This window comes from Otolemur garnettii, unplaced genomic scaffold (genome assembly GCF_000181295.1).
Source record: "Otolemur garnettii isolate 467f Iridium unplaced genomic scaffold, OtoGar3 scaffold00001, whole genome shotgun sequence".
Lineage (NCBI taxonomy): Eukaryota > Metazoa > Chordata > Mammalia > Primates > Galagidae > Otolemur > Otolemur garnettii.
Window position 1 is genome coordinate 26305922 of NW_003852396.1, and position 27667 is coordinate 26333588.

Sequence of the window (27667 nt, forward strand, 5' to 3'; positions counted from 1 at the left end):
AAAACATCCCCATAGACCCCCTAAGGTTGAAAACTTATTTTTATTTGTAATATTGCCTAAATAAGTCGGTGCCAGGACTGGATCTTTTCCTTCGCCACCTCCTTCCCAGGGCCTGGCACGCACTGAAGCCAGAAAACAGAGGGGGCATTAGGGAATGTAGCCAAGGTGAAGTGAGAGACAGAGGCTCTCCTGGCATAACGATGCTGGGAGGGGCTCCACTTGGGTCTTGCAAATGGTCAGTCTGTCTGGTGCATGTCCTGCCATCAAGATGCAAAGTCCCCTTCCTTCTGCCCAGACCTTCTACAGGCTGAAGGAAAGAAAAGGAGGAACCCAAAGAGCGAGGGAGACCCAGTGGTTAAAGGCGTCACGGGATATAGTCCAGAGAGCAGAGGCACTAGCTGGGAGGGGCTGGCTGCAGACAGCACCCAAGGATCTCGGACAAAGACTGAGGCTGGGGACAGGTGGATGCAGCTGCCCCTACTACTTCCTCTTCCTAAGGCCACAGTGGGGAGGTCACCCCCACTCTGAAGGAAAGACGGTTCACATTTCCTCCTGTGTCCGAGTTCTTGGGGGAGCTAGGGTGGGGAGAGATGACAATGGCAAGGAAGAATTGTTCTGTATAGACTATTCCATCCCTCCATTTTTATCCTCAGGAACATTTTAAAACAAAAAACTAAGTATAAACTAAGGTCTGTAGTTCTCCTATAACCACAAAACCAAAGCAAATTTGCAAATTAAAACCTCAAAAGGTTACTAAGCCAATTAAGCACATATTAACAGTATTAACTTAACGTGATGGGTGTTTTGCCGAAGCGAAATGGCCCTCTTTCCTGTGACCATGGCACCTTGCCCCACCCCGTGGCAAGCTCCTCAGCCTTTGACGAGCCTCCACTCCATGTACCCAAGATAATGCGCCTCTCCCACCATTTTTCTCCCTCTGACCTTCTGGGATTTCTCGATTTGGGTGCAGGCCTAACATTATTTGGACTTCTCTAAGCAGGAAGGTGTTCATTCTCTAGCTTTGTCCCAGCCGGTGGGTTGAGAATTAAGCTAGGTGTTTGTCATTCCAGTGACCCCTTCGTGGACCCTCCATTCACTCCCCCCAGGGCAGAGTGGCTATAGCCCCACACAGTAAAGGGAATGGAAGTGCTGAAAGTCTCACAAACCGGGTTTTCAGGGCCAGGTCTGGCTTTGTTGAGCAAAAAAAGGATTTGTAAATTCTGACCAGACAGAATCTGGAGGACTTGGAATATATAGCCGTTAAAGAAAGAAGGAAAGGAAGGAAGGAAGGAAAGGAGAGAAGTATGCCGGCTGGTGATCATGTAGAAGTGTTTTCTCACCTCTAAAAATGGTAGTGAAAGTTTGGACAGCTGCAGCGGGGGCTGTTTGGAAGAAGAGAAGCTGGATCCCAAAGTCAAAAGACTGGTGGGCCCTGAGAGACGCCTCTTCTCCCTTGTCTCTGTCTCCTTCTGGGCTCTAAAGGGGAATTAGGGACCTGACTGCCCAGAGCCTGCTGGAAAGACCTAGCTGAGCCTTCGTAGATAGTCCCTGCTCCTCAGGGTGCCGGGCAGCTGCCTAGCAGAGGGGAGAAATGGAGGCAGGGCCCAGGGGCAGCCTCCCAGAGCAGTGCGGAGCATGGGCCAGGCAACCTGAGCCCCAGGGGCTAAACAGAGCTGAGAGGGCCTGGGCCTGGAAGAGAGGGGCACAGTGTGCGACCCATGGGACAGCACAGCAGTGGAGGCCAGCACAAGATACCCAGATGAGCCACTGGTGCCTGCCCTCTGGGAGTTCAGCCTGCTGGGCATGACAGACAGGGCAGGTCAGAGGGGCTCTTCCTAGAAGCCCAGTACTTGGGGCTGGGGCGTGAGGTTGTAGGAATCTGAGCACTTACCCCTAGAGGTAAGTTTTAACCAGAGATGGCTGAGTTGTTTTGAAGTGGAAAGCGCTCTCCTTGTTTGGTTTGAAGACAGTTATGGGAAATAAAGTTACATTTCCGCACATCTGGGTTGTGACTGTAAATTAAAATCTGCCACCTGTGGTAGTAGTCCTTGTGATGGGGGAGGGGCCGGCACCAAGGCTGAGTACTACAGGGGCCAGCCAGAGGGGCCAGGGTGCACTTGTATTGTTAAAAAAGTTATCAACAGAAAACGGCCCTGTGTGGGGGAGGAGGCACTGTCTATACATAGGCGTGGGGTCCCTGGCCACTCAGGTGCTCTCTACTCCCCTTCGAGCCTTCACAGGGGCTATGCTCCTTTCTGCTCTAAGGCTTTGCATGTGCTGTCTCCTCAGCCTGAAATGGGGTTGTCTGGCTTTAGGATCACTTGAGATCCCAGGACAAAGCGGCCCCCTTAAGTCACACTCTCACGGTTGCCAATGGTTTTTCTCTATAGCCCTGCCCCATGATTTGTCCAGCCAGGGCCAGACCAACAGGGGGCGCCCAATTAATGCTAAATGGGCTTGCAGTTCTGATGTAACGCAGAGAAATGACTCAGGTTCTGGTTTCAAGTCCTAGCTCTGTCATCTTTTAGTTCTGTGGACTTGGCCAAGACTCTAACTTCTCTGGGCCTCAACTGCTTCATCTTTAAAATGAGCACCAAAGACACCAATACTAACCACATTTTCCTGAGCGCCAGCTGTGCCTTAAAATTGGGTGCCTGCCCTCTGGGAGTTCATAGTCCACTGGGGTTGACAGACAGGGGAACATACACTTAGCAGAAATGTAAGAAGGGCTGGGGTGGGAGCACACACATGGAGGGCATAAAAGGAGGCCTATGGATTGTGGGCTGCAGGTGGAGATGGAGATGGAGATGGAGAAGGTGTCGGGGGCACTTGAAAGAGGGAAGGAGGACGGCTGGACTCTGGCATACAGGAAAAACAGGTTTGCTGTGGGTCAGGGGCATTCTGGGAATGACAAGAGTGCCCGCCTGGCTAGAGGGCGGGTGTCTGCTGGAAGGCACCAAAGGGAACAGACTTCCAATAGCAGTCCTGTCTCCACCTCGCCCACACCCCACCTGCATTCCCAGACATGTACATTTCATCTATAAATATTTCAGTGTGTGTTCTAAGCAGTAAGGACTTAGAAAAACATAACCACGATACTATTATCACACCTAACCCCCCCAAGTCCTTAAAAACAGTATTTAGTCAGTGTTTAAGTTCTAAGTGTCCCTTCATGATGATGATGATTTTTTTTTTTTTGAGACAGAGTTTCACTTTGTTATCCTTGGTAGAGTACCGTGGCATCACAGCTTACAGCAACCTCAAACTCTTGGACTTAAATGATTCTCTTGCCTTAGCCTCCTGAGTAACTGGGACTACAGGCGCCTGCCACAATGCCCGGCTATTATTTTTTTAGAGATACTGTCTCGCTCTTGCTCAGGCTGGTCTCGAACTCGTGAGCTCAGTCAATCCACCCAACTCGGCCTCCCAGAGCGCTAGGATTGCAGGCGTGAGCAACCACGCCCTACCTTGTCTCTTAATTTTTGCTCAGTTTGCTTAGTTTATAGGAAACGAACAAGGTTCATAATGGTATTGATTGATACATCTTTTGAGTCTCACTTTAATAGGTTTTACCTTCTTCTTTCTATTTTTTCTTTTAATGTATTTATTGGAGAAACCAGATTGTTTGTCCTGCAGAGTTTCCAACCATCTGGATTTTTCCGGTAGCATTTTCCTTGTGTTAACATGCTCATCTACCCTCTGAATTTCCTATCAACTGTTAGTTGATCCAGGGTAGTGCCATCTAATACTAGGTAGGCATGTCACACATGCAATTTAAAATTTTCTAATCTCATTTTAAGAAGTAAAAGACACCAAGGAAATTAATTATAATCATATATTTTACTTAACTGAATATATCTAAAATATTATTATCCTAACACATAATCAATATAAAAATTAATAGAAAATTATTTACTTTTGTGTACAAAGTCCTTTGAGATTCAGTGTGTATTTTACACTTAGAACACATTTCAATTTGGCCTAGCCACTTTTCAATATTTGAAGCCACACGTGGCTAGTGTCTGCTATATTCAGACAGTACAGATAGATAGTTTGATCTATACAGGGTCTAACTCTTGTAAAGAATACTTCAAAGGTATTGTTCTTTTCTTTTCTTTCTTTCTTTTTTTTTCTTTTGAGAAATAGTCTTAAGCTGTTGCTGTGGTATCACACTTACAGCAACCTCAAACTCTTGGGCTTAAGCGATTCTCTTGCCTCAGCCTCCCAAGTAGCTGGGACTACAGGCACCCGCCACAGCGCCTGGCTATTTTGTTGTTATAGTTGTCACTGTTGTTTGGCAGGCCCAGGCTGGATTCGAACCCCCCAGCTCTGGTGTATGTGGCTGGTGCTCTAGCCGCTTGAGCTACAGGCGCTGAGCCAGGTATTGTTCTTTTCTATCAGGAGGGGTAAAATGTCTGGTTGCCTCTCATTTTGTGATATCAGCAGCTACTGATGAGTGTTGTCTTAGATGCCCTAAGACATTAGGAATCGCAAAGTAAAGCCTAATTCTATCATGCCTTCTGAATCTTTTTTTTTTTTTTTGACCAGGGCTGGGTTTGAACCCGCCACCTCTGGTATATGGGGCCAGTGCCCTACTCCTTTGAGCCACAGGCGCTGCCCTTTTTTATTTTTTGCAATTTTTGGCCGGGGCAGGTTTGAACCCAGCACCTCCAGTATGTGGGGCCGGCGCCCTACTCCTTGAGCCACAGGTGACACCCAGCCCTTCTTCTTCTTCTTCTTCTTCTTCTTTTTTTTTTTTTTTTTTAAAGATTCCCCCCATACCAATTCTTTAGTTAACCAATGTGTACAATACATATAGCAAGGGGAAGTAAATGCTCGATGCTTTCCTTTTGTTTATTTAAATAAAATAAGTTTAATTAAAATATAAACTCTTAACAGTTCTTAAGAGGGTCAGAGCTGTTTAGGACAGGTGGTTGGAGGGCAAGAGGATGGCTGAAGGGAGGAGGCAATTAGAATGGGGCAGTCTGCCAAGCACCCCCCACCCCCACCCCACGCCTTAGGAATCTCCTTCAAAAGGCCCCCAAAGCTCCAAGCCACCCTGCCCCTGCCCCTTCCTGGCTTGTCTTCTGGGACGGCCACCACAGTCAGGTCCCCGTCCCAGGTTGTCTCTGAAAGCCTTCAGCCTCCCACCCGTGCCCAATGCAGCCTCACTACCCCCCAGCCTTGCAAGGGCTCCCACATAGTCACTGAGGGCCTCAAGGCTGTACCCTGCCCTCCCTCACATAGCCCCTGTGTCGTTCACCCTGGTGACCCTGCCTGTCTCCATGGTTCCCTCCTGTTTCTCTGCCTACCTTCCTGTGCTTGGCTTGGGCAGAGGCAACCTGGGCCCCTGTTCTGGCCCCGCTCCTGCTAGACCCTGCCCCTGGTCCTGCCTCGACTACTGTCCCTCACCCCCTAGCTCCAGCTGCAGCTCTTTGCCTTCTACCTTTTCCTGTCTAAGCCACAGACCTGGCAGCTTCTCGAGCATTTCTCACCCGGGAACCTAGTGCAGTGCTGGGCGTGCAGTATGCACTTAGTAGCTGGTTGTTGAATGAACGAGTTCAAGTTCCCATGATGTCTTTGTTTCTGCTTCTTCCCCTGGCTGGCAGCCCAGCCCCCATTTCATCCCCATTGACCTACCTGAGGTGAGTCCTCAAAGAGGCCTCTCTGCTCTTTGGGCCCCTATCTGGTGTGTATTTACAATTTACATGGCTAACTTTATGGACTTTCAACAGTTACAGATACACATATCCCCCACAAAGCTACACTGCTGTGAGGTGTCGGCTTTTTCTTCTGTGTGGAAATGACCGCCCAGATTTACTCCCACCCTGGCGGGAGTGCAGTGGCTATTCACAGGTGTGGTCAAAGTCCCGGGCTCAAGTGGTCCTCCGGCCTCAGCCTCCTATTTGGGACTGTAGGCGCCTGCCACGATGCCTGGCTTTGCTCCTTCTTGGTGAGGGGCTGCTGAATGGGGAAGAGCCTTCTGTGGCTGGCAGGATGTTCAGATGGGTAGTGCAGAGGGAACAGGGTAGGGCCTCGACAGGGCCTGGGGTGCAGCAGAAAGGACCCTTGGGGAGAGGTCAGTTTGGTTCTGCCCCGGTGTGTGACCTTGGGTAAGTCACCCTCCTTTGGGTTCCTGGGTCGGGTAGTGGTAGAAACCCTTTGCTCACATCCTATGAGTGCTGTCCTCGGGATCCAATGTAGTCAGGACAAACGTGTTTGAGGGTCACTGCATTACCAAGTAGGGAAAGCAGGCCTTGCAGTAGAGATGTCCACAGGCAGGGCGGCAGGGCCTCAGCTCTGCTGGATTCCCAGCTGGAGGTGGTACATTGCCACTCAGGATGTAACCCAGTTCCACAGTTTGATTTGACCATTGGACAGTTTTGCCTCTGAAGATTGTGAATGATTTCCAGAGCTGACTCTGGGAACGCTCCCGGAGGACCAGGGTTATAAATCCCTGAGGTCTGTGCTCATTACCTTGTCCCCGCCCTGTGGTGACACACACATTTCGAGCACCTACTCGAGCACCTACTGTGTGCCACTGAAGGTAAAGCTTAGGCAGAAGTGGAGGGCAGAGAAGTCAAGGTGACTGGCAGGTTTTGGGGAGCAAAGGGCCAAGCTTCAAGGTCAGTGAGCTCCAGAGACATCTGCTATATGAGTGAAAGGTCATGTTTCCCTTGCGTAGCCTGGGAGTCTACTGTCATCAAGTGTGACCGAGCCCCTAGCCCAAAAAGCAAGTGGTCTGTGGAACACAGTGATGCCGGCTTGAGGAATAAGGTCTTCCCTACAAGTGAATTAAAAAAAAAAAAGCTTTTGCAAGTAAATTTTTGAGAGAACAAGTTTCTCTCTTAAAGCATCACAACTTATTTTAACCATTTTGAATGTCCTACCTTAAACTATAGTATGCATTTTCCTATCCAACTAAAATCAATGTATCCTTTTTCTGATGAGTCAGAAAGAATAAATCACATTCAAGCTGAATTTTTTTTTTTTTTTTTTGAGACAGAGCCTCAAGCTGTCCCCCTGGGTAGAGTGCCATGGCATTACAGCTCACAGCAACCTCCAACTCCTGGGCTCAAGCGAGTCTCCTGCCTCTACCTCCCAAGTAGCTGGGACCACAGGCGCCCGCCACAACGCCCGGCTATTTTTTGGTTGCAGCCGTCATTGTTGTTTTTGGCGGGTCCGGGCTGGGGATTCGAACCCGCCACCTTAGGTGTACGTGGCTGGCGCCTTAGCCGGTTGAGCTATAGGCGCCGAGCCCAAGCTGAATTTTTAAAGCTAGCTGTTTTATTGATTTTTATTACATATTTTACAAACCCTTGTGTTAGGATTTTGAGTAGATGGCGGGGTGGTAGCAGTTCTACTTACAAACCTTGGTCAGAGCAGGCTTGTCATTCAATGGTTTAGCCTCAAATTCTTCCCAAACAGGTGGAGTGACAGTGAGGGTCCTCTCTTGTCCTGCCATGCTCCAGATCCCGCCCGAGGCAGTAAGAGACAGGTTTTGAAGAATGAATGCAAAATTTTCTCCTAGGGCAAGAGGAGCCTCTGTCCTGGCTCAAAGGAAAACCTCAGAGAAGTCCCACGTCTTGCCAGGGTCACACAGCCAGTGAGCGGCTGCACTGGCATCAGAATACCCTTGTCCTGCTTTCCTCTGGGGCTGTGTGCTCCTCACCCAAAGCCCCCAGCCTACTTCCTTCCCGAGCGCTTCTATCCTCCAACCCCTTTCTCAATTCTGACTTGTAATTTAATGGGGGACTGAGGGCCCCTTAGAATTGTGACTTACACAACAACCAAAAAGATCTGAGCCTACCACTTTCCCCTTCGAAGTTCTATGCCTGGGCTTGGCTGCAGCTATTTCTCCAGTCGGCTGTCTTTTCCTTTTTCATCTAGACTCATGATTGTTCTTTTTCTGGATTGCTGACATTGCTAGCCTCTAAAAAGCGTGGAATTATTTTATAGACATGTATTTTTATTCATTTAAAATCCACAAGGCTGAGCTGTCTACCTACAAAACTGTAATTAGATGTGCTAAGAGGAAAAAAAGAAGACAGCTATCTGCTTCAAGCACAATCAAGAGCTCTGGGCACTGATTCAGCACTCAGTGAGGTGGCCAGAAGCTTGTGCTGCAGTGCTCAGGACGAGGGGGGCCTACACAAGCTCATCTGCCAGGTGGTGCCAGAAACATAAAATTAGGCCAATTAGGCTTACAGGCCGTGCCTGAGCGCTGTGTCCAGGCCACCCACCACCAAAACACCTTGAGACACTTCCCATTTGTTGAGAGCTGAGGTTTTTAAGAGACCAGCTTCAGCCCTCACACACATTCTCAATGACCGCACCCAAGCCTTCTATATACAAGAAATCCTCCTTCCATGACACCAGTGCACTGGAGCTTTGTACAGATCATGAAGCGCTTTCATTAACATGTTTCTCTCTTCTAACACTGTCAACCCTGGGGGGTGGGGGTGTTTTCCCTACTTCACAGACTAGGAGCCAAATTCAGAGAGGGGAAGCGGGTGTGCTCAGGTGCTGAAACAGGAAAGCTGCTAACAGTTCTCAGGCATCCTTTTTATCACTACAAAGTGGCCTCCCCCAAGACAAAAGGGAACCAACATTGATGGTGTACCCCCAATGTTTCAAGTCCCATACAAACATAATTGGGAGGGCAGAATCCTTGTAATTTTTAGAAAGGATTAAGAAATGGGAGCTTCAAGTGTTAGAGTTACAGAGACATGAAGAGTTGCCACAGAGCCTTCAGAATCTATCTTCTAAAGAACAGATGCTGGCCACACTCTGCACTTGATCTTAGCCAAAAGGTCAAGGAACCATGCTGGCTGCACTCTGTACAGATGGAAGAAAGCCAGATTTATTCAACATGTACCCCCCAGACATCAGGGACACAAGGATGCACCTCTTTCTCAGACTTTTTTCCAAATAGAAAGGAAAGATGTTTAAACAGACTCAAGCTGGAATCCAGCCTGGAAAGGGTACCTACCAGTTGACCACTAGATTCATCCACATCTCTTTACTTGCTGGGATAAGTCCTTCCCATTAGCCTGTAATTCAATTTCTCCTTTCACTTTTCTTCATATCCATTCAGGCCCAACCACGGCAAACTCTTGATGTTTTACACACACACACACACACACACTCTCTCTCTCTCTCTCTCTCATGGTCCTCAGGCCTTTGCCCATGCTGTTTGCTCCATCTATAATGTGAACTCTTTAAGCTGCATTAACCACCACCACATCTTTCCTTTCTCTGCATTTCATTGCACAGCTATATATGTCTTCATTGGATTTATCACATTGAATTATCATTCATTACTAATGTACCTGTGCCCCCACTAGACACTATGACAGCAGAGGTCAATAATCTCCATATTAACCTTGTTTAGCCCTGTAACTTGTGCGCGTGCACACACACACACAGGAGGAGGGAAGCCTCAACAAAGGCAGAATGGCTGGCTGACCATTTAGGAACAGGTTTTCATAGTTAAACCAGCCTCAATACGAATTTCAAAACAATGAAGACAGGACTCAAACACAGCAGGGAAATAACATACACTCTTAACTCTCAAAATAAATACTAATCAATTTTATTTTATAAATACAGATGCTGAGCTTTCTTCCAATGACCAACAGATTGGTTTCACATGCCATTTATTATGGGTGGTGGTTTAAAAAATTATTTAAATAATTTGTTTGGTCAGGATAAATGGGCACCATTAGAACTGCTAAAAAAATATAGCTGGGTACGATCTTCCAAAACTAATATTTCCAGGAGAAAAACAAAATCTCTGGAATTTCTAAAGTGGTTAAAGGGAAGTGGAGAGAAAAAACACAATCAAATATTCATTTGATAACATTTGCCAGCTGTTAGAAGTGTCTCAGCTATGTATGAAAACTGAAAGGGTTCTTAGCAGTTCAGAACTGGATAGTAATGTTTCCATTGTAACTTATATCTTCCAAGCAAATTTTGTCTTCTTAGAGATTTATAAAACTAATTAAAAAGATTAGCAAGAGATAACTCATCCCATGTTTTGGTCCCAGCCACTTTAAGCAAGAGGTCAAACTAATTCTGCAGCTTTGGAAAATGTCGGAGTTATTCCCGGAGATGTGTCATCCTGTAGGTTCTACCCAGGTCATGGCCGAAATAGCAGACATCAAACAAACACCAAGCCAAAACTACACAAACCCAAGCCTAAGTGGTGTTTGGAGGTGTACATTACTGGATACTGTGGGTCACACAAACACACTGCCAGTTTTGGGCCATCTGATCACATTCTGGGGCAGGGCTCTATGCTGTGGGCATGAGAAGCCAGGAGGCCCAGAACTGGGGGGGCTGACAGAGCTCTAGGCGCTATCTGGCTGTGTAGAACCTGAGATGGACACTCAAACCAGGAGAGGTCCTACTGCTTGGTAGTGGCAGAGTCAGGCTGGAGGCCCTGCAATTGAACACACCTAGTTTGAGTTTGGTATGAAGTTTCAAGTATACCCCCATGTTTGGGGAAATACAAATCCCCTAGGATTCACCTTCCATTCTTCAACAGTAACACTGACCTTCAAAAACTCTGTTTGGTAAATGTTACTTGTTACTCTCTAGGAGGAGCCCGTAGCAAATCCAAGACGGTGTTTATCTCTACTTTGACTCTAAAATGAGCGACAGGACACTGCTTCCGCTCCAGGCTAACGTAGCCCATCTCTTCATGTGGAAAAGGATGGCTTTCTTCAGATTAAGCTAAAGCGTTTAACTGCCTGAGAGGTGGGTGTGTCTGCTATGTAGTAATTCTATTACGTAGTAAGTTGTCTACACAGAAAATAACAGGGTAACTACAGATTAAAACTGAGCCCAGAAATACTTGGACAAAATATGAAAATGATTATAAGACCTGTGAGTTGAGTTGTTATCCAGAGCAAATGTGGCTACTGGACAGCATACTTATGGTGTGTCTGTATTGCTAGACAACGTGTAAACTCAAATGAAGTCAGCAGCATCAGCTGGGATACAGCCTCGGCTTTTGTTCAGGCTTGTCCTGTCATGGTATAACATATGGAGCCGTATATTCAAGAGGAATTTCAAAGGTGCAAACAAAAAACATCAGGTCGGGTGAAGTAAACTCAATTTTTATTCCTTTATACAATACATGGATATATGGATAAATTTTCCTTAAAGAGTTTGCAACCCTGAGGCAATGTCCTTGGGTACATAACATATAAAGCAACAGCAAATAAGATCTGAATGCAGGAATGACAACTGGACTTCAAAAACATAATTTAATACTTATGAAATTGCACACATACCAACAGCATTCTATGCCTCATCTAGTCTCTTAATCCAAGTATTTCAACTGCCTTGCAGTTTGCATATTGGACAGCCTGACATTCTACAAATATTTTGTCAGATACAATGCCTTTCTTCTGACCAAAATTTAATAAATTAACATGGGATTTACATATAGGGATTTTTTTTTTTTTTTTTTTGGTCTGGTGAGTGGATTGCCAGAAAGCATGCCTAGTTCTTGACTATAGCATCTTGGCCACAAAAAAACTTTTGCCCCCCTCCCCATGGGGACATCATTTAACTACAGTAACACTGGGGTCCTTGATGATTCCCCTGAGATCCACCAGAGGCAAGCTTTTCATCAAATTTGAGGGCCACATGAAGGGTATGGCAGGGGAGATGGAAGGAAGGCCATGGCTGATTAGTAGAGATGGGATGTCAAGACCCAGCAAATGTGATGTCCTCAGTTTTCAGGACATACAACCTGTCCACTGTGAAGATGGAGGCAACGGGGGTTGGGTGTAGGGGGGAGTGTCTGCAGGCTGACTGTGGTACCTGGGGGCAGGGACAGATAGATGGGCCTTGGTACAAGGAGAAAACCACACCATGCTTCTTACTCATCAACCTAATGAATGGCCAGAGCCCCACCAGTAAATGGTGGGAAAATATTTCTGAATATTCCATTTCCCCGAAGTTTTATAAACTATGAGGGCAAATGCTTATGAGAAACTAAAGATGAGTTCATTATATTATTTATATATTATCATCTTTCCTCTGAGGATAACATAGACGGGTGAATAAAAAGCAGACAAATACCTAACAGGTGACTCAAACTATAAGCTCCTTCGACTAGAAGGTGACTTTTGCCTTAAAATAATCATCAGGCCTGGAAAGCAAATCTTGAAAGCAAAATCTAACTTTGGCCCACTGATATACAATGATCCTGAGTCCCTCCTCTATTCCCAAAGTCTGTTTGCCCGAGGAATATCCTCCAATAATTTTTATTTTGTGTCATAATTATTAAAAAGGGTTAAGTGCAGCTTTATTGTCATTTTAGGCAGCGACTTTGCCCTGGTCCTACCATCTGTCTGCTCACTTCACTTATCGGAACTCCTGCGTGGCCGGCGGAAGCTGGATACATTTTCGTTCAGTGCATAGATCCTTCGGGAGAACTCTTCAAATTCTCCCAGCACTTGTTCGTCACACTCCACTGCCACGGCACTGTCCACTGGGATGCAGTTAAATGCTTCTAGCTGATCGCCTGAGGTGAAACCCGTGGCTTCAAGCCCAATGATTTCTTCTGCTTGCTCCACAGCGCAGCAGAGCTCAGCTTCTGAGACTGGCTGGAACTCACCTGGAAGCTGGGTGCCGGAGGAGCCAGCCTGCTCACCGGGCAGAAGGGTGCCATTCACGGTGGCCGGATGCCCGGAGAGGGCTGCTCCTTGGTCTTGGCTAGTGTTTCCACTCACATGGCCTCCGTGTAAGCTGTCACCCACATCTACTCCTTTTTTCTTATTTTCTTTGGAGAAGTCCAAGGAGGTATCCAAGGAGGAGGACAGAGATGATGTCTTTCTCTCGGACTCTCCTGTGGAAGGGATGGAGGTCACAGGCTGGGCTAATGCTGAGTTGTAACTGGGAGGAGGGGTTTTGTACTGGAGTCTCTCGTTCTCTGAGCTGGCCCGTTTGCGATGTCCTTTGTCTGGTGAAGGGACTCCCCCAGAGAAGCCTACTTCTGCACCCCCAAATATGGAGCTTTGTCTCTTTGGAACAGGGATCGCACTGGAGGTGTGATGTCTGTCGCTAGAAGACAAACAAAAATAAGACATTACGTTCTACTTCAGAACTCGGCTTAAGTCTTCTGGATCCAGAGACAGAACACAGGTTTAGGTTTGAGATAATAATCAATCTTAGTATTTATCGCAGTGACTGCATGTATGAAACATGAGGCCCACTAGGCCCAACTTGCAGAGCTTCCTTCAAGAAGGATATAGACGCACTGCAATAAATTTAGAGAAAAGGATCCTGGGAAGGATGGGTGATGGAAGCCATGTCACATGGGGAAAGCCTTATGTAATCGGGTGGCGCCTGTGGCTCAAAGGAGTAGGGTGCCAGCCCCATATGCCGGAGGTGGCGGGTTCAAACCCAGCCCTGGCCAAAAACTGCAAAAAAAAAAGAAAACCAGAGAGTGATGTAATTAACTTCATATTTCTGAAGGGTTATCGATATTCTTATTCTCATCTTTAATATTCAATTCTTATTTTATCTTTATAAAGCAGTCAGCCATGATAATTCAGTGAGGCAGTGATAAGGCCGGGCTAGAATACTGGGTTCCATGGTCCCCAGCCTTTCTCATACTCAGATTTACATCACCTTGCATTAGAGAAAGGGCAGGGAGAGGATCAAGGGTACACTTAAAAACACTTTGAAATTTTTATTTTGGGGAGGTACTTTTTTAAAATGAAAAATTAACTTGGGAAATGACTTCCCCCTTGGAAGGCTAGCCACATACGTTTCACAATACTGTCTTTGGTGCCTTCTTTTGAGCCTGAGTTACTTCTTAGAAAGAAATCTTTGGGCCAGCAAAAATAATCATTGTTCAGCTATATAAGGCTTTATAGTTTCTGAAGTAATTTCACAGACGTCATTTCACTTGGTCCTTACAAAAACCCTGTCAAGAAAGCAGGGTATGCAATATTATACTTAAGTCTGAAATAATAAATAATAATCAGTTAATGGAAATAGAGGATCCAGCCCCTGGAAATGATGCTATGTTACACACTGTGCTAGTTAAGCCACCCGTTGGAGCACTGATCACAGCCTTAGATATTACATGTGGATGAAATTAGCTCCAGTACAACTCCATGAACAAACTGGTCCAGAGGCAGAGGAGGTACCAATGGAAGATTCATTTGACTTACGTTCTTCAGACAAGGAAACATGCGCAGAGAAGGTAAGTAGCTTACAAAAGGGCAACCACTAGGCAGGATTAGAGGCAGGACTTAAACCTATACCAGCAGTTCCAAGTTACAAAGATCTGAATTAGATACAACTCCCACTTACAAATGAAGGCTGTTACAGGTAATAGGTAAATGTATCTGTTTCAACTTACATACAAATTCAACTTAAGAACCAACCCATAGAACTGGTCTTGTTCATAACACGGGGACTCTCTGTATACACCTAGCTAACAGTTACTGCATGTGTCAAGCCTTGGAGAGGGGACACAGAGGCAAGACAGCAGGCCCTGCCTCTGTCAATTTGTAAGAGAAAGACATTTATAATTATTCAAATAATATATTTTCAAACAATAATTGCACTAAGTTCCTTCCAAAAACGAGAAAGGTTCTAGGCTTCCTCTACCTGTGTCTATAGCCACACCCCCTGGAACCAGCTCCCTGCTCCCTCTCTGCTCAGATTTTTTTCTAATGCTGGATTTTATCTGTGGTCTTGACCAGGATTCTTCTCCTTGGCAAGAAGCCACAAGGCTTCTAATCTGTGGGCCTGCTGGATGCCTTTGTTGGGCTATAAGAATTGGTGCCAGAAGAGATTTCATAATTAGGGTGGCCACTGGGGTACATATAAACTGGGAATGGAGATGAGTAAATTACTGTTTTTAGTTCTTAAGAAAAACAAAACCAAACAGAACAAAATCTGCTGGCCTTAATCTAGGTTTTAAGTTAATATGTTGTCAAAACTCACAGCACTTTGGTAAGCCATGCATCTTTGCCAGCCTTCTTGTTTTCACTCTACCACTTGCTGACAGTGTCCCTCTCAAAATGATTTTGCAAGTTGAGTAGGTAATAAAACCACAGCAGAGCATCAGCATCGCCCACAGGCAGTCTATTTTGTGAAGACAGGCCAAACTTCCACTCGCAGCCCAGCCGGGAAGGGTGCAAACACCAAGTGAGCTAGCTCAGAACACTGAGGGGATGCCAAACCACTCATGGCTGTGACCCTGGCTGCCACGCCTGACCCCTTATCCCAGTATCCTGCTTTGGTAGTCTGCTGGGCCCCCAGGGGGCTGATAAAAGGCAGGGCATGAGGAACAGGCCTGGGGCACACCCAGTTGTATTGATCACACAAGAGGAAGAAGGGTTTTTGTCGCCCTCACTGATTTTGAGATTCTCAACTCTGCACAATAGAAAAGTAATAAAGTGTGACGCCCCAACTGAAATGGAAAGAGACCAACCATTTTCCTGAGCATCAATAATGTTCCAAGTCCCGTGGAAGGTGCCCTGCCCAGAGCCTTCACATGTGCCCTCTGAAGAAAGTAGGCAAGTGGGTGAGTCATAGGATTTGTTCAGGGCTGAAGAACCACACTCGAATTAGATTCAGTCTAACTCCAGGGCCCACGCGGTCTGTTGCCGCCCACATGAGAACACCACATTCAGATTCCACTGAGATGTGCTAAGTGCAGTGACAAGGCACACATCAGGCTGTTGCCATTACATGGACCTTTTCATTTACCCACAAACTCTACCTAAGATGGTACGTTACTCCTGTTTTCACAGGTGGATACTGAGGCTTTGAGAAATAGTGACTTTTGGTATTTTCTGACATCCTGATGTTATAACTTTCTTCTCCAGTTCCCTCAGATTATTATAAGAACTCAGGTAATGATAATATCAGATACAAACTGGAAAATCCAAATGCCAGTGTATCACTCTCATTTAAGAATGGTAAGAAAATGGAGTTAATTTGGATAGGCAATAAAGAAGTCTACATACCTGAGGTTTACATCTTTTTATATATTTTTTTGAGACAGGGCCTCCTTCTGTTGCCCAGGCTGGAGCATAGTGGCAAGATCATAGCTCACTGCAACATTAACTCCTAGGCTCAGGTGATCCTCCTGAGTAGCTAAGACTACCACTACCATGTCTACCTAATTAAAAAATAAATCTTTTTTAGAAACAGGTTCTCACTACGTTGTCCAAGCTGGTCTTGAACTCCTAGGCTCAAGTGATCCTCCTGCTTCAGCTTCCCAAGTAGTTGGAACTACAGGTATTTGCCACTATGCCTGGCTAATTTCTTCTATTGTTAGTAGAGATGGAGTCTTGCTCTTACTCAGGGTGGTCTCAAACTCCTGAGCTCAAGTGATCCTTCTGCCTCAGCCTCCCAGAGTGCTCGGATTATATAGGCGTGAGCTACCATGCCTGGGCCATAATGTATAGATTTTAAAAAATGATTTTGATTTTCAGATTTAATGGTAGGCTTGGGGGGAAAAAAAACCCCTTCATTACGTATTTTAGTATAAGCTAAAGAAAAAAAAGGATTTTATCTCTACTATTGCTTTAGAAGAAAAAGGTAAAAAGGCAAATACTAGATCAGAAAAGAATGCTCAGAAGTTTTCAAAATTCTTTTCTGTATGATTACAGTCTGGCTTTATGATAATTTCATCTAGATAAAGAGATTGAAAATTTGTAAATTTACTAATTGTATGACCAATTTTTAAAGGCTGGTGACAACTTAACAAATGAAATTAATACATTAATTTAGGCCGTGATGAAAAACCTATGGAGAGTGTCTACTTAAAAACAAACAAGTGTAAATGTGAGTGTTTTGGGAGGAGCAGACACAGCAAGGACATGGTAGCTTTTCTTTATCCTCCAGTCCCGCCAAGGCTCCCCATGTGTTCTGAAGGCGCAGAGCCTGAGGTTTAAACAACTGGACGGAGTCTGCGAGTTCACTGCACACCATCTCCTCACCTACACGTGCCTGGGGAGGGTATCTCTTTCAGCTTGGCTTAGGTCCAAACTGGGAACATGACACCTGGGGTTTAATGCTACAATTTATTAAAAAACAACAACCAAAGATATTGTAATTACAAATTTACTAGCTTTAGTGAAACAGCATAGACGGTTGAATAATTGAGCCATGCTGGAGACTGTTAAATTACTTAATAATAAACCTTGAGCTCAAAGTAAAAAAGGATTTCCTATGGTCCCAAACAACAGCAAAAGGGGGAAAGGTCAAGTGACCTAGAGTTTAGAGGTCAAGGAAGACAGTGTGGTTTAAATTTGACTTCTTTGGATCAAGTTTTCTCTGACCTCTCCAAATTAAGGGAATTGATTTCCTTCTCATTCTGTGAGTTCTTACTTATTGTTGTCAGTTACCTTTTCTTATCTCTTCAGTTCTCTCTGGGATAGCGGAGGTAATAAGAAAAGGTGTTTGAAGACCTGGATTCTAGGCTCAGCTCTGCCACTATGATTTGGAGTTACATCTTAAGGTTGAGATCACTACTTATTAGTTTTATGATCATGGGCAGTTTTCTCCTTTGTGAAATAAATCACTGGACTTTGATAAGGACTGAATAAAAGAGTGCACTTAAAATCCTTGGCAGAATGCCTGGCATGTACACTGATGGCAGTGATAGCTGTAACTGTGGTTACTGTCATTAGGGTCAGGTTCCATGGGCTTTGGAACATTTGTCTTGCACAGGAATACAGGATAACAGGCAGCTGAGGAAAGACTAGATTGCCTTTCCTCCACTGTTTTCCCAACAAGCATACTGTTTAAAGCAGGAGCAAACAGAACTCTTCCCACCCAGCCATGGCTCCATTTCTGAACATCAGGGAGCTTGCTGTAAGAAGCAAATAAAGAATTCAGGCAAGCATGAAAGAGTTTTGGAGAAACAATACCAAATCAATCAACAATTGCCTTACTGCCTGGAACTAGAGCCTCCTTTTATAGAAAAGAGATTGGGAGGAGAACAAAGTGAAAACGCACTGGTCTCAAGTGTGATTCCTGCTTCCCCGGCTCCCATATGTACCATTCCAGAGTGCCTCATGTAAATGCCACCATCAAGGAACAAACACAGGACACTGGTGAAGCACGCCACTGCTCTGGACCTATGTGTCTCCCCTTTTGTAAAATGAGTATACTTAATAATAGTTGTAGTTAGGATTAAATGAGATGTACAAGTAAAATTCTTAGTGCAATGGGCAGGTACTTGATAAAATATTATTGATAATAAAACAACAGCAACTAAAAATGTATTAAGTGCTAAACTCTCTGTTAACAGTTTTACACATGGTCTCATGTAATCCTCACAACTCTATGAAGTATTATAAGCATTATCTTCATTTTATAGATGAAGAAACTGAGGCCTAAAGGTTAGGTCACAAAGCCTTTAGGTAGAAAGCTATGATTTAACTAAGCCAGTCTGACAAAATAAATGTTAATTCTGGCTCCGCGCCTGGGGCTCAAGTGGCTAAGGCGCCAGACACATACACCCAAGGTGGCAGGTTCGAATCCAGCCCGGGCTTGCCAAACAATGATGGCTGCAACCAAAAAATAGCCGGGCATTGTGGTGGGCACCTGTGGTCCCAGCTACTTGGGAGGCTGAGGCAGGAAACTCGCTTGAGCCCAGGAGTTGGAAGTTGCTGTGAGCTGTGATGCCACGGCACTCTACCCAGGGGTATAGCTTGAGGCTCCTGTCTACATAAATAAATAAATAAATAAATAATAAATAAATAAATAAATAAATGTTAATTCCCTTGTCTCTCCCAATCCCCAGGACTTTTTTTTTTTTTTGGTTGCAGCCATCATTGTTGTTTGGCAGGTCCGGGCTGGGGATTCAAACCCGCCACCTTAGGTGTAGTGGTTGGCGCCTTAGCCAGTTGAGCTATAGGCGCCGAGCCAATCCCCAGGACTTTTAAGTTTTTCTTACCAGTAGAGCACCTACGTTTGACTGGGCGAGGTGGCTCAGGTTTGCAATTCTAGCACTCTAGCACTCTAGCTGAGGCAGATGGAATGCCTGAGCTCAGGAGTTTGCGACCAACCTGAGCAAGAAAGAGCAAGACCCCATCTCTTAAAAAAAAAAAAAAAAAAGAAAAGAACAGCTGGGTGTTGTGGAAGACTCTTGTACCCCCAGCAACTAGGAAGGCTGGGTCAAGAGGATCGCTTGAACCCAAGAGTTTGAAGTTGCTGTGAGCTATGATGCCACAGCACTCTATCAAGGGAGATAGTGACTCTGTCTCCAAAAAAACCAAAATACACCTAGGTTTGATCTCTATTTCTACTTGAGGGAGGAGTGCGGATCAAAAGAGTAATCCTTAGGTATAGAGGATCTGTATCTTTTCCTTCTCTTCTTTCCTGCCTGTGTTAAGTTTGTGTGGCTTTTTTGACTTTTTAGGACGTGTGATACTGTGAGGCATTCTAAGATCAATAATGAACAGAAATAAATTCTGCCACAAAATGATGTACACGTGGAAACATAGGAGAAAATGAAATAAGAGAAAAAATTGTAAAGATGTGCCACGGATCCAGAGAGCTCCTGAAGCTGGGGTGAGTTTTTAACTGCTTGAAAACAGGGCCTTTTTTGTTTCTTTTTTCCCATTCTCCTTCAGATTTACATGTGCTTGCTTTATCTGTCTACAACCTGGTCTCACACTGTAAAGTATCAGGAAAGCATACAATTCACAGTCTCAACTATGCGTCTTTCCCTCCCTACAAAATGTTTCCTCTGAGGAACATTACTAGATCACAGCTGGTCAAAATACTAAATCTTGATTGTCTGGATCCTGGCCAAACTCTACAGCTACAACTCGGTGGAATAGGAATACTCAAAAAGGAAAAAAAAAAAAAAAACACCCTTTAAACCACATTTGATCTTCTTCTTTCTCCCCCCGTGTAGCGAGCTATGACCTCATGGCAGTGAGACCTCTACATGGAGGTGTTTAAGTTGGTTTATGGCCATTAGAAATGTTTGAAGCTCTAGGTACTACTCTGCGCCAATATCATGTCAACTGTGCTAAAAAGCAATAATAGTTTCTCACCTTCTTAAAGATTACTGCTTAAATAATGCAGAGCAACGACAGGGCTGCACAGACTGCCAAAAGCTGGTTGCCAAGGCAAAGCCGAGGTAGAATTACGTCTTTTGGCAGCTAGAAAATTATGACATAAAGTTAGTTTTTTTCAGAAAAAACAACCTCTATAAATTAGGCTACTATTCTTTTTCAAAATTCAGCAAAGGCTGGAATTTATCTTTCTCCTCGCTCTCTCTCAGATCAAGTAGAAACTCAGAGCCTCCTTTTGGGAAAGCCAAATTCAACAGCTAGATCTTATCTCCCAGGAGGTGGCTGAGGGTTAATAGTCTCAAGCATGCAGTCCTCAGGCCACAGGCAAGTAATCTAAAGGCCTCTCACCAATACCAAATAAGTGCTTAATCTTTGCCCTGGATGTTAACAAAAACATGAAACAAAATAAAAATAGAAAATATCAGGCCAAAGGCACAGGCTAAAATCGGTGCCAGTGGTCAGTTTTCTCTTGGGCTTAGCTTGGAAAGTTTCTGCCAAAGTCTGACTAAATAAAAACAGAATATAAAAAGGTATTACTGAACAAGGGGGCTTTTAGATTTTATTTAGACTGGGTAGTGATGGAAAGATGAATTTGTGAAAGAGAAAGTTCCATGGGCAAAGGACAAAATAAGCAAGTTGAGGAAATCCAGTTCCCCGGGCTAAGTGATGTGAATGTGAGGGTCTGGCCGTCGCAGCCTGGAGAAGTGGGCCCCGCACAGGATGTTGGTTAGGGGGTGAGGTGGCGCCTACAGTCCAGAGCACATCTGGAGGCTACCTCAGTCTCAAGGCTAAGTTTCCTGGGATCAGGGAACATGAAGTGATCCCTCTGGGAGGCAAAGAGAGGTCCTGGGAGGGGTCAAGTCAACCATTTCACTGATGAGCCTTCGCTTTAAGAAATCGTCATACAAATTAATGTACTGAAATCATGGTCAGGCAACCGACATTATGAGGACTGTAAAATGGTCTGTAGAAACAGACATAGCCCATCTTGATGTCATTTATACAGAGCTTAAGTAACATCCTACAAGAAAACATATAAAGAACAGGAAAGAGATGCCAGGAATGATACCTGGGGACCCCTTGGAGTGTCTGGACAACACTTGAGACTTGGGAATAATAAACTGTTTATGCTGAAAACTAGGAGGAAAAAACTCTACCTCTGCCAGGGAAACCAGAGGAAGAGCAATCTCACAAAGCCCAGCCCCAGAAAGAACTCAATAGGGGAATTAAAACCCTGGTCAGAGAATGCTTTCAGAATTTTAAAACTAGACTTGGAAGGGAGCTAAAGGAAGCATTAGACTCCCGAGGCCAATGACAGAATTTGAGAAACTAAGTCTTTGAAAGATACTCCTAAAGCTAAACTACCATCAAATTTCTAATAAACTCTGACATGAACTTAACCATGGGGCTTTAGTTGTTTGTTATTTTAAGAGAAAAATGGATAGCTCTGCCACCCTTTTCAGGGAGGCTGGAGGCCTTGGGCAGAAGGGCTTGAGTTACAGCTAGCTGCCATTTAATCACTGCTTAGTAAGAGCCTCTAGGGATGGCATCTCGGTAACCTTATCTTTTGTAGTCCTCTGTACTACTAAAGAGGTATAGTATAAAACTATATGCATTTTAACAGAACACATTTACAAATTAATTTGTTGACTCCTTTATTCAAATGTGTATTGAGTGATATATATTGAGTGCCTATTACACAACACACCAGGTACAGTGCTAGAATCTGGGGATATAATAATAATTGAAAAAACAAAAGCCACAATTCGTGCTTTGATGGACATAATTGTCTAGTGGGAGAGGACATACGTGTATCCCAGAATCACAGGCATAAATGTAAAACAACCACCTCTGACACACATCCAGTGCAGAAGAGGATGTGGGCTAACAGGCAGCAGTGGAGAAGAGACTCACAAAGAGCCAAGAGTTGAAGGGCTGGGTGAAGAGTGGCTTGGGAGGTGAGACTGTCTTCTAGGCAGAAGGACAAGCATATGCCAACACCTGTGTCAAGAAGGAAATAATGTCTGAGGACCCAAAAGATCAGCAGTGAAAGGTTTATAGCAGAAAATGAAGCTGGAGAAGAAAAATGTCTAGACCATGCAGAAGCCTGTAGGTCATGTTTAGAAAGTTTGTCTTTCCCTAAGTTGCTTAAGTGTTTTCGGCAAGGGTGTAGGGGGTGGGGAAAGAAAGTGTATTTTGGAAAGTACACTCTGGCTGCAGTTGGGAAATACACTGGAGGGGGCCCAGAGTGGATGCTGGGAGCCTTCAGGTGGTACCATACAGGTGAGAGATGATGGAGGCTTGGACCAGAATGGAAATGTACAAATGTACAGAATGGAAAGATACAGACATAGAGAGCAGGGAAAACTGGCAGGAGCCGCTAGGGGGTAAACAGATCTAGGGGTGAGAGGGAAAAGGAGGAACTAAGGGTTATGCCTGGCATTCTGGCTGGTGTGAAAGAGCAGGAAGAGGTTTCATCTACTGAAAACAGAGCACAGCGGGAGGCATGAGGCTTATGGTGACTGGGATGGAATTTAGGTAGAAAATAGGTGAGCACATAGAATGTGCTGTGAAGATGCACAGGACGTGATCGGGATACAGATCTGATATCAGAACTTACGTGTACTAAGGATAAAGGGAGAGGAAAGAGGGCCCAGAACTGAGCCTTTAGAAGCTTCAGCCTTTTATGATGAGGTAGAGCAGTGGTTCTCAACCTGTGGGACGCAAACCCTTCTTAACAATGAAAATACACTGTGGCATTAGGAAGGTTGAGAACCACTGAGGTAGAGGAAGAGGAGACTCTACGTGAGATAAGACGCAGGAGTCAGAGAGGAACGAGGAAAACCAGGTGAAGGCTGGAGTAGTAGGATTCCTCTTTCGGAATGATGCCTTGTGTAAAACACTTTATCATTGACATAGTTATAAGAGGGGCTGTACTGTGTCACTGTGTCATAGTTAACGCAGGGGTTCTACAACTATTCTGCGTGGGTTCAAATCTTAGCTCCTCCTTTCATGGCTGTGTCACATTTATGTAACCATTTCAACACCTTGGTGCCTCAGTTTCCTCACTTGTAAGTTGGGAGAGAAAAATGGACCCTAATTCACAGGGTGTTGGGAGGGTTAAATGAGTTAACTAAATAATACGTTCAAAGTGCACTGAAGTTCCCAGTAACAGGCATTTGGTATTAGCTACAATGATATTATCTATTATACATTGCGATCTACCAGACCAATTGTTGAATAAACATATAAAGTGATCTTTAACGACTCCAAAGTTGAAACAGAGGAATTATATCTAAATTGAGCTCAAACTCAGAAGTCATACAGAAGCATCCGGTGTTCATTTCTAATGCTGCAGACCCGCATCAGCTTTGATGGGCAAGGACTGTCTCTAAGCCTTCTTAAAACTAAGCATAATGCATTAGATCTAGAAGGATGCTTAGCGACTGATGTGAAAAACCTGACTGTTTCATATAGAATAAGTAGCTTTTCTACTAAATCCCTCTCCTAGACATTTCAGTATGCCTATCTTCCAAAACCCAAGTCAAGTCCTAACACCTTATTAAACCTTCTTTAACTATGCCACTCTAAAGTGGTATCTTTGAACTGAGACAGAAATAGTACTAGTTATTATATGTAGTACTTTCCAAATAATGCTTAATATGATCAGCTACATTTCAACACATTACTTCAGTAGACGTTAGTGAAATCCACATTCACTGCCTGACAGTATGCAGGCTCTGCAAATACAGAGATATATAAAATAAGGTTCTTATAATGAAGGAGTTCCCACTCCAGTGGAGAAGACAGAGTAAGCCCATAACCAAACACCACGGTGCTCTGTATGGGGAGGATCTGGTCTTCTTGATGTCTACTCTTCCACTTTCTAATATAAGTTAGTACAGAGCACATAGGAGATACTCAGTGAATACATCTGTTTCATGAGTAAATGGATTTAGTTTTATTCAAAAGAAAAAACTTAAATTTTTTTCTTGTAATGTCTTGGGAAATATTCAGTTAATGTCAAAAAATTAAAAATAAAGTAGAAATAACATGGAAAACAGAACTGTCTAAACAAACAGTTAAAGGAAATTTATTTGAGACAGAAACTTACTTTATCACCCTCGGTAGAGTGATGTGTGGCATCACAGCTCACAGCAACCTTAAACTCTTGAACTTAAGCTATTGCCTCAGCCTCCAGAGTAGCTGGGACTACAGGCGCCTGCCACAACACCTGGCTATTTTTAGAGATGGGGTCTCGCTTTTGCTTAGGTTGCTCTCCAACCTGTGAGCTCAGGCAGTCCACCCGCCTCGGCCTCCCAGAGTGCTAGGATTACAGGCGTGAGCCACCACACCCAGCCCAGGAAATATAACTGATAAAATACTATGTAGCTATTAAAATGATGCTAAATGTTTTAATGACATTGGTAAATACTTAAGATATGACATACAAAAAAAGCAGTATATGTAACTGTAAGGACGGTGCTGTCCAACATTATAGCTACTAGGAACTGATTGCTGAGACTTGAGATGTGGCCAGGCTGATTTGAGATGCACTGTAAGTGTAAAATGGATTCAGAGGCTTAGTTTGAAAAAAAGGGAACATGAAATATGAATAATTTTAAAAACATTGATTACATGTCACAAATATATTATTTTGGATACATAATTTGGATTTGATTTGGGTTAAATAAAATACATTATTAAAATTAACTTACCTGTATCTTTTTCAGCTTTTTAAATGGGGCTGTTAGAAAATTTATATTTACATATGTGGCTCATACTATATTCCTACTGAATAATGCAGGCGTAGATGGTTAAGAGCTGAAGTAAATAAGCAATACGTGGAAAACTGACTAATGTAATAGCATTAGTCCCTGAATTGTAGGGCTACTGTTTCCCTCTCTTCTACATAGTTTTGCAACTTCCAAATTTTATTCATTGGGCATGTATTACTTTATAATCAAAAGGAGTAAGTACAAATAAAGATGACCCAAATAAAAAACGAGAGAAAAGAAATCTCAATTTGGTTCAAAGATTTGGTTCTGGAGGTAGAGAAAAGCAGCCCAGAAATACCCAAGCGCCTTTCTGTCAGTGGTGAGGGTTAGTGCACAAAGGATGTTGGCCAGCTGTTCTCCATCTTGACTGGAGACAGAAAAAAGTGGAAATGGGTGTTAACTGCAGGAGGGGGCCTGTAAGTTAAATATAGGGAAGAATTTCCTGAAGTGAGGGTGTTTAAACTCTGGAATGAGTTATGGAAGAAGTCTGGTCCCCCAAGGTCTTTTAAATACTACAGATATCTATATGCCTTGTGTGTTCCTGTCTAGAGGCAAGTGGATGACTTGTCAAGGTTCCTTCTAAAATACCTATCTTCGAGTAAATAAGTCCAATAAAACTTTCTTTTTCATTCATTTTTGACTAGGCCTCACTTTTCACATGAGGGATATTGGCCTGCAAGAAATACTCACAAAGGCAAGCCTATCTGATACAGCTACCTTAAACAGTACTCCCGAGACTTCCAAGACAGTGTTATTTGATCTAAATTTAAAATCCAACATAAGCTAGACATGTTTTTTAAGTTCCTTGAGGGTCACCTGTCAGAATTCAGTTCTGAATTCAGTAAGCATGACAGAAGGAAGGGAAGAAGGCAAATTCATTTTTCAAAACTTGGGCATTTTAAAGATTTTAATATCAGCCTGGTGCAGTAGCTCACCCCTGTAATCCCAGCACTCTGGAAGGCTGAGGGTGGATGGATTGCTTGAGCTCAGGAGTTCGAAACTAGCCTGAGCAAGAGTGAGACCCTGTCTCTACTAAAAATAGAAAAACTAGCTGGGAGTTATGGTAGGTGCCATATGGTTGGGAGGCTGAGGCAGGAGGATTGCATGAACCCAGGAGTTTGAGATTGCTGTAAGCTAGGCTGATACCATGGCACTTTCACCTCGGGCAACAGAGTAAGACTCTGTCTCAAAATAAATAAGTAAATAAATAAATAAAAAAAAAGATTTTAATACCAGATACTGCCTCATTTTCAAAGCTTTCAAAAGGCTTGGCTTAAAAGCAGAACTATCCAATCACTACTCTAATTTTAAAGAATGTAGATTGGCTCGCTTATTCTAGATTATCATTATTCTCAGTTTACTGACAAAACATTTTCCTAAAATGTACCAAAGTTCTTACGTATTTTCTTTTTCTTCTATTTATATTTACATTTAAAGTTGTTGAACTTAATTCTATTTACCAAAATGAATGGAAGACTAGATAAAAAAAAGGTCAGCAGAAGCACTATTTGGATATTTTATTAGTAAAGTTAAGATGGCTTTACCTAAAGCCACAAGTTGCTTCTTCCAACATTAAACATTAGTGTTCATTAGTTGAATACCAATGTGGGGAAGGGGGTCAGGGACACTTTGTTTTCACATGTCTCTGAGCCCCCCGCCCCCACTGGTTTGCAACTGTTAAACACTAAAGTAATCTGAGGTAACATTCTGGCACCCTGGTCAAGATCTAGAATAACGATAATCTGGTCAAGAGCCAAAGATGCTTCTTCTCAGTGGTCCATCTTCACTGAGGTCACTGAGATTGATTTGGTCTCTTTTAAAATGGCTTGCCTGGCCCTAACACATCAAATACGTCAGTTCAAAGCTGACCTCCATCGCTGTATCCAAACTGTCCACTACAGTCGGGTCTTAGGCTCTCAGTGCCAAAAAGAGTGAACAATGCACAGAAATATTTTTGCAAGTCATACCCTTCAAAATATTTAATTTATGTTATCTAGTCATTTAGATTATAAACTAAACAACTGTCAACTAAGCAGAGGCAGGGCAAATCTTACAGTTTTGAATTTTCCTTAGTTTCTTTGAGTAAGTGCTATATGCAGAGGAGTCATTTAATGAATTGTCAAGAGTTTGTATAACTTTTTTTAGTTTATAAACCACTTTAACAGACACTATCTCATTTGCTTTATAAAACTATGTTTGGGAAATAGGGCTGGTGCTATCGACTCCATTTAAAAAACTGAGACTCAAAACAATTTATGAAAATTAAGGGATAGAGCTGGCGTTTCTTTCTCTCTATCACACTGCCTTGCATTAATTAAGCCTTATAATCAGGAAAAATTAAACTTAGAATAAAAAATCTCCATGAATAAAACAGGGCAGATGTCTTTGAAATCCTGCTTTTATCACATCTTGTATGGAAAAAAGAATCCGGCATTTAAGAAAACAAACACCATGGGCAAACATGTTTTAGGCCATTTATTCAATCCTGGGCTTCCTTCTTCAGTTTTCTGGTTTCTCAATCAGTGGACCAGAAATGCACTATTGTTTTTGCTTCTTTTGGTCTGAAAATTCTTAAGATCTTCATAAAATTTTATGACTTTTTAGTCTTTTTACCTCTGTGAGGTAAATGGCTTGGTGCCTGTAGCTCAGTGGCTAGGGTGCCAGCCGCATACACTGGGGCTGGTGGGTTTGAATCTGGCCTGGGGTTGGCAAACAATGACAACTACAAAAAAAAAAAAATAGCCAGGTGTTGTGGCAAGTGCCTGTAGTCCCAGCTACTTGGGAGGCTGAGGCAAGAGAATTGCTTAAGCC

The 27667-nt window shown here is 43.8% G+C and overlaps 1 protein-coding gene across 1 annotated transcript in view; it reads right to left on the reverse strand.

The window, feature by feature from the left end:
* Positions 1–11107: 11107 nt before the first annotated feature.
* The window catches only part of UVRAG (UV radiation resistance associated), a 322439-nt gene continuing 305879 nt past the window's right edge, over positions 11108–27667 (reverse strand). Inside the window, exon 15 of the mRNA XM_003780887.2 lies at positions 11108–13080. Within this exon, the coding sequence (XP_003780935.1) occupies positions 12378–13080 (703 nt within the window). The 3' untranslated portion in view covers positions 11108–12377. The remainder of the gene's footprint in view (positions 13081–27667) is intronic.